The 8,111-nt window shown below is 42.1% G+C and overlaps 1 protein-coding gene across 1 annotated transcript in view; it reads right to left on the reverse strand.

Annotated features, from left to right (window-relative positions):
• Window positions 1-3,186: 3,186 nt before the first annotated feature.
• LOC111976655 (agrin-like) overlaps window positions 3,187-8,111 on the reverse strand; it is a 411,714-nt gene continuing 406,789 nt past the window's right edge. Inside the window, exon 36 of the mRNA XM_070448114.1 lies at window positions 3,187-5,878. Within this exon, the coding sequence (XP_070304215.1) occupies window positions 5,709-5,878 (170 nt within the window). The 3' untranslated portion in view covers window positions 3,187-5,708. The remainder of the gene's footprint in view (window positions 5,879-8,111) is intronic.

Below are 8,111 nucleotides of genomic sequence, written 5' to 3' on the forward strand. Positions count from 1 at the left end.
TTTCCTCCATCAATACTGCCTGCTAGCTATACTAATGATCTGCGGTAAAGAGGGCAACAGCAAACACAGTAAAGTAAAGCAAGCACACTGCTGACTCAAGAAAGGATGCTAATCAGTTCATCTCCGAAACCTCTCAAAAGGCCAAACCAAAATAATACTAGGGTAGCTACTGTACAAGTCAAGTAATACTTGAAGTAGGCTACCCACCCCTCACCCACAGATACAAACATTATCAAGAACGCCTAGTTCCCCATCTAAGTTAGCAAACTAGTTAACTAGCGAGCTACCTTGTTGGTTTATAAAAGCCAAAGAAAGCTAAACTCATTTTTCAAGCATTTATATGGCTAGACAGACAGCTAATGTAGCCATCTAGCCAGACTAATATTGTTAACTAGCTAACCATGAGCTAGCTGGCTTAATAACATGTATTATGTACAGTAAATTAAAAACTTGCCCGAGACAGTTCACAGATGTGAACTTAAATTCACAAATGTGAATTTAAATAAATGTAGGCAATTTATTCATTACTAAATTTAGCTAACAGATAATTCAGCTCTTTAATCCAGAGATTCTTACCTTTGCCTTGATTCGACAGACTCATCCAGATCATCATGGCTTGGTGAGTGACGTGAAGCTTGAGACAGGCATTTGTAGTTCTGTATGTGTTCTCGTTAACAGCTAATTAGCATTTCATTTTTGAGGGTGTAAATACAGGCAAATATCAAAACGTCATGCCAGGGTAAGTCGACACGAAACACAACCCTTATTTAAAGTGTTTCTAGAATACCCTATGGGAAAAATGAATGGTGGAAAAACGATCGGAACCATTTCCCTGTTTGACCCCTAGGTTTACGGGTATTATGACTCATACTGCGGTACTCTATACTGCATCAGTAACACAACACAGAGTGAGTTCTGTTGAATTCAAATGTAATTMATATGTCATTGCTCTTTTAGGGAATTCTAGGGACTGGTCTTAAAGCCAAAATAGATAACTTGAGAGCCATGGAGAACGGTTTGTTCCATTTTCACTTAACAGAATATTCTCGGAGGACCTGAGCCCTAGGGCTGTGCCTCAGGACTACCTGGCCTGATAACTCCTTGCTGTCCCCAGTTCACCTGGCCGTGCTGCTGCTCCAGTTTCAACAGTTCTGCCTGCGGCTATGGAACCCTGACCTGTTCACCGGACGTGCTACCTGTCCCAGACCTGCTGTTTTCAACTCTCTAGAGACAGCAGGAGCGGTAGAGATACTCTGAATGATCGGCTATGAAAAGCCAACTGACATTTACTTCTGAGGTGCTGACCTGTTGCACCCTGGACAACCACTGTGAATTGTATTATGTGACCCTGCTGGTCATCTATGAACATTTGAACATCTTGGCCATGTTCTGTTATAATCTCCACTCGGCACAGCCAGAAGAGGACTGGCCAACCCTCATAGCCTGGTTCCTCTCTAGGTTTCTTCCTAGGTTTTGACTTTTCTAGGGAGTTTTTCCTAGCCACCGTGCTTCTACACCTGCATTGCTTGCTGTTTGGGGTTTTAGGCTGGGTTTCTGTACAGCACTTTGAGATATCAGCTGATGTAAGAAGGGCTATATAAATACATTTGATTTGAATATGCCGTGGAAATGTTTGAGGTTGAGTTTACTAACATAATGTAGAATATGTATAGAGAGGACAGTGTTGTGCAGACCAAAGCTGGGTCCAAATACTTTGAAATGGTTTCCTTTACCCATTTCCACTGTCCTTCCCTCACTCATAGTTTAACTGATAGATCCACTAAAATGGAATTAGCAGATTTATTGCTATGTGACATCCAGGTTGCCATTGACAGAAAGGTGTTTGGTGGCGGAGAACGAGAGGTGCAACACAGACAAATGATTCATCCAGATCCAGACCATTAGTTGGTGTAATGGGATACTCTAAATGAATTAGGAAATGTAAGGCTTTTCACACTACTGAGCGGAATCGAGCCGAGTCAAACCAAGCTGCTTTAAGCTGGCCTGGTTAAGCGTCCACCCTAGTTGCGGGAACCATTACAATCATGCTCTGTTTGGTTTGGGTAAACAGTCGGCAGTCGGCATGATAAAAGAGCCCATGGGATGGGGTGACTGTGTATGCCGACTGAAGCTCAGTGTTCAGCAGCGTAGAACGGTCCCATAAAACCAGGCCAAGACCTCTCTCCTCTCTCTCTGTCCCGATGTGATTGGTTCCAGGCTGATATTTTCAACCTGAGACTCAAGAGTCCTCTGGTCCAAAATAAAGTCCCAGAAAAATAAACAAAAGGGATAGAGAGAGTCTGATAGCAGGACAGCTAGGTCCTTGTTACAGCCAGAAAAATAGAGCCTTTATTGCAGCCAACCCTGGCCTAGCTAGAAATCCCCCCTCCCAAAGAGAAAAGAGCCCTCTTATCCGAGCTCGGATAATTTCATCATTACTTCACATTGGACCGCAGAAATCAAACACAGTGAGTTTTTATTTTTGCAGTTATGTCAGGAGAAAGGCTCATGGATGAAATTGCTTTTTTCCCCCACACATCTCCAGGCTAGCCGCCTCTCCTCTGCTGCTCAGGATATCTACTGAAGGCCCGGCATTGTTGCATAATTCATACATCTCCTTTGACCTTCTCCTTTGATAATAATTTAATAATGTATTCCCTGTTAAAAATAACAAATCTTGAAATGTGCTTAGCTGGCTGGAGGCTTTACACTCTGATGCCAGTCCAAAAGCCCACATGAGTTGAACTCAGAATAATAATGAGAWTGGCATTGCTGCCTGCCTGTCCATCTAATTTTCGCACATGTTGACATTCCAACTTTACATTAGTCCTGAACTCATAGTTATCTGTGGAGGTACTCGTATGTTGGAATGTGTGCCCTCCTACACAAGCTCTTATTCAGCTATGGCTTGAATTGTAAAGGCCGCAGTTCATTCTGCACAAATGTATATTTATATAATTCAACCATCCAAGAGTAACTACATAAGGTTGGTTAGGAATCAGTAACACTTTAATAAGTACGAGTAAAACATATGTTGTTATTGACATACCGTGTACAGTAAGCGTCGATCAATGTTTAGCTAGTGCTTATGATGCCGTTATGCATTGCTTATGAAGGTGTTTTGCTTATGAAGGTGTAATCCTGATGTTGTTTTGACGGAAGGAGATGGATTCCACGGAGACAGGCGACAGAGGCAGGTCTGTTTGACATTTTATTTCATGGTGGTAGGAACAAAAGACAAAGGTAATAAAGTTAGTAACGGTCAGGTCATGCCACTCTTACTCGGTGCACTGCCCTTCAGGAGCGTCCCAATCAAACAGCAGTTTAGAGGCCAGTCGATAGGGGAATCCACATGAAGACATAAATAAGGAACAGAAAATAGATTCAAACAGTAAATAGTATATTTTCTGTAAAAGCCAGAGGCAGACATTTTTTAGGCTCTCCGATGACTTGTCATGAGCATTATTATGAATATAATTATTATATATTAATTTACACGATGGGGATGATGAGGCTAGTATGCTGGCTAAAATAAGAGCACAGAACAGTATGGACAACGACTTTGTCAACCGGTAAGCCGTTGACCTGTTTTAAGGCAATTCATAGACAGTTTCAACTACCCCGCCATTAGATTGTGCCCGTCTTACTCTTGAGCCAGTGTCACTTCTGAGTGTCAATAACACAGGACATATTCCACAACTACTGGAATAGGTCCAATTCAACAGTAATACAACATAGAAATGCAGTGGTGTAGACCATACATACGCACACACGGTTACTGGTCTTAGCTTTGGAAACTAGTCCTTGATTTGACTCAAAAGCCATATGCTTCAATGCTCTTCCCCTCCCCTTTCCTTCCCCATTGACATGGGGAACATAATTATTGTGTGTCGTGAACAGACAAGTCAGGCTTCTTGGTTCCAGTGTATAGTACTAAAAACATAACCACCACAGTTTTGCACAATGCTAAATTTACACGTACAAAATGGCCACCTTTGTTTCAGAAGGGGAAAATATGACGTGAACAATATTGCCAAGTATCTTCTATATCAAAACAGAGTGGGTTTATGTCAGTCATTGCAGTTTTTGGATGTTACAGAATGTTTGTTTATTTGCAATTATGCAATTATTAAGCAGTTTTCTTTCTTTAAATTTTGCTGCCCAATATCCCAACTTATCACATTATCCCCTTTCCAACAGCAAGAGGTTCAAATCTGTCGTTCTGCCCCTGAACAAGGCAGTTAACCCACTGTTCCTAGGCCGTCATTGAAAATAAGAATTTGTTCTTAACTGACTTGCTTAGTTAATTCAATAAAGTTTTTTTTTAAAGAAAAAAAAGAAAAAAAGAGATGGACCACTCTAATGCAAGAGTATCAGTTTTCATTTCAATTTGAGAAACATTTTTTACTCTGAAGTTTGAAAGATTGAAGAATTTCATTGATGACTGAACATTCCATGACTGAGCATTGAAGGGTCCCATTGCCCACCTGGTATGATATCTCTCCTCTTCCTCTAGCTGTGTCCTCTATTTAGCCTTATCTTACAGCTCCTCCATCAGGCCAGTTCTGGTAAAAACAACTTGTTCTGTTACACCATTTTCAAAAAAGAACCCAGCCAAATGAAATAGTTCTACAAGCTCAGTGAAATCAGGTGAGAGTAAAATAATCCACTTGACCGCTGTCACGTTCGCCTCAGAAAATGAAAAGACATTCGCGGAACAAAAACAAAACAAAATCAACACGGCAGAAACTGCATGCAACTAGTGGTCATTGTTAGCTTTACTGATTGTAAAACAGAATATGCACAATACATGAGAAGCACAATACATGAGAAGAGAACCAATCTTACATATTCACAGTCTCAGGTATTTATATACTCTATATTTATTACATTTATTGATGTAAATTATTATTACATTTCTTGATTGATGTTCTGAAATTATGATATGTAAGTTGTTCTGGAATGCAGGGCACTTTGTCTTTGTTCAAAAATGAGACTCAGTCATTGATTCAGAGCCAACAGAGCACTTGCGCTGTATGAGGAGTTTGAAGAGTTTGATCAGGCGGTTTCCGAAACTCATTCTTAACTAATATGGAATACACTTGTGTCCTATCAGGGGCAAGCATAGGGTTCTATGATACCAGAGTTGTGTTCATGAGGCACCAATAAGACACGCTTGTTTTCGTTTCAAAATGTTGTAAAACGTTTTGTAACAGTGTGCTCTAATGWACATGACACAGGTAACTGCAGTATGTCTCTACTGCATTTGCCTCACACGGGAATGTTTGTATGTAGAGTTAGGGTTATGTCTATAGGCTGTGTTGGGTGGTAGTGACTGATATGACACCAAGACAAGGCAATAATAGAGAGGACCAATGTGGTTCACCAGTGTTCAAGTTATGAGCGATAGGGAGGTTTTGTTCGCGTTTGTTTGAAAATAACAAATACAATTAATACAACTTTCGCTTGTCTTGCGACGCCACACAAATGTACGCAAGGTATTTACACCGGCATTTCAGGAGGGGATAATGAACGAACGGGAGGCGTAGATAAACAAACAAAAAAAATACAGTATATAAAAACAAAATAAAACAAATTAAAACAATGTATTATTTTTTTCCAATATAAAAAGCGATGACAATTATACAAAAATAGAACTTAATTACAGCATTAGACATGTAGTTTATGAAGGGGGTGGTTTAGCCAGGCTATTTTTTGGCCTCAGCGGCGGAACAGTGTAATATTTTGGGGCTATTGAGGGCGTCCTCCACCAGGTGAAGCTCCCGGCCGTCCACCACCACGTTCTTTACACAGCCAACGAAGCCCGTGCTGTAAGCCTTAGGCAGCCTGGGGGCCACCATCAACTCCTTCAGGCCACCTGGAGACAGAGAAGGAGAGAGAGGGAGGGAAAGTGAGAGGGAGGGAAAGAGAGGGGGAGGAAAAGAGGGGAAGAGAAAGAGGGTGATTTAGGACACAGTGTCTGAGGTGCATGGACAGACACACAACAAATGCATGCACCCCCACAGATTGAGGTCACATCCTTGCATCTCCCACAAAGCAGCCTGTGTCCTGCCACAAAGGATAACAAACTGCTGTAAAGTACTGTGTGATGTTGACACTGGCTGTAGATGATGAGAAAGAGACATGTAGCTCTGGTGAACAGGAACGAACTGCATATCAAACAGGCGGTCCTTTCTGGAGGCCTGCTCTAGCAGTACAGTCACTAGAAATCACCTCTCTCATTCACTCCAAGGGGAGCCCGTCTTCTGATAATTCCCCTGGATTTATCTTTCTCTCTCGTTTTCTGTCTCTCATTCTCTATCAAACACTTTCACACACTCTTTGTCTATATCTCTTTCCCTCTCAAAGACACCATTTCCCACTTATTCCCTCTCTCTTCCCTCTCCTGCTTTTGTCCCTGTTAAATCTGCTGCGCCGAGTTGGCCATTCCGTCAAGCTCTTTCCCCCCTTCTCTCTGTCCCCTCTAATCGAATTGCGTGCCTCTGATTCGGGGATCGACAGGGCTAATTTTATGCGAGTAAAAGATTAATTAATGATGAGCAGTGAAAGAGGAAGATTTGAAAGCGAGGAGCTGCTTGATGTGAGGCCTGCTGAAAGGATAATGTATTCTAGCTGTGGGGCGTGCTCGGTACCTGTTTGGATCCGCAGCGGTGTGTGTGTGGTGTGTTTGTGTGTGTGTGTGTGCGCGCGTGTGTGTGAGACAGAGAGGGATTATGTGTTTGTGCGCGCGTGCGTGTGAGAAAGAGAGGGATTATGTGTGTGTGTCATGTGTTCTTCTACCTGCTGGCTCTCCTAACTCAAAACACCCACACACACCTTCCCAACACCTTACACGACCAAATGCATTTCAAGGGAAAAAAAATTCTACCAGCGCCATTTCCCCAGAATATTCTATCTATCAGCGTGTGCTGCTTCAAAAGCCATTTCGCTGAGCGAAGTTCAGGTCAAATGGAACTCAAAAAGATAACAGGCTTCTTCGGTCGTTTCAAATTCCAGAGAAAAGAAAACTTTTGACTTTCGTCAGATTGCTTTTCATTTCTCAAATCAATACCGGAATAGAGTTGGACACTCTTTCCAGACAGTCATCTTACATTTCTGACCAATTCTTTTCATGCCAGCGAGTTTCTCTCACATCCATTGCAATGCATAGTGAGCGCATTCCTCATTCCTGGCACACTTCTACCATTGTTACAGACGGAAATGTACTATGTGCGTCAGATTTCAGGTTAACCCGATATGTTGCTCAACAGTACCTCGGTCACTAGTCCATGTCCTTTAAATCAAATCAAATGTTATTTGTCACATACACATGGTTAGCAGATGCTAATGCGAGTGTAGCGAAATGCTTGCGCTTCTAGTTCCGACAATGCAGTAATAACCAACGAGTAATCTAACCTAACAATTCCACAACAGCTACCTTATACACACAAGTGTAAAGGGATGAAGAATATGTACATAAAGATATATCAATGAGTGATGGTACAGAACGGCATCGGCAAGATGCAGTAGATGGTATCGAGTACAGTATATACATATGAGATGAGTAATGTAGGGTATGTAAACATTATATTAAGTGGCATTGTTTAAAGTGGCTAGTGATACATGTATTACATAAAGATGGCAAGATGTAGTAGGTGGTATCGAGTACAGTATATACATATGAGATGCGTAATGTAGGGTATGTAAACATTATATTAAGTGCATTGTTTAAAGTGGCTAGTGATACATTTATTATATTTATGGCAGCAGCCACTCAATGTTAGTGGTGGCTGTTTAACAGTCTGATGGCCTTGAGATAGAAGCTGTTTCAGTCTCTTGGTCCCTGCTTTGATGCACCTGTACTGACCTCGCCTTCTGGATGGTAGCGGGGTGAACAGGCAGTGGCTCGGGTGGTTGTTGTCCTTGATGATCTTTATGGCCTTCCTGTGACATCGGGTGGTGTAGGTGTCCTGGAGGGCTGGTAGTTTGCCCCTGGTGATGCGTTGTGCAGACCTCACCACCATCTGGGGAGCCTTACGGTTGTGGGCGGAGCAGATGCCGTACCAGGCGGTGATACAGCCCGACAGGATGCTCTCGATTGTGCATCTGTA

This window comes from Salvelinus sp. IW2-2015, linkage group LG17 (assembly GCF_002910315.2).
Source record: "Salvelinus sp. IW2-2015 linkage group LG17, ASM291031v2, whole genome shotgun sequence".
NCBI lineage: Eukaryota > Metazoa > Chordata > Actinopteri > Salmoniformes > Salmonidae > Salvelinus > Salvelinus sp. IW2-2015.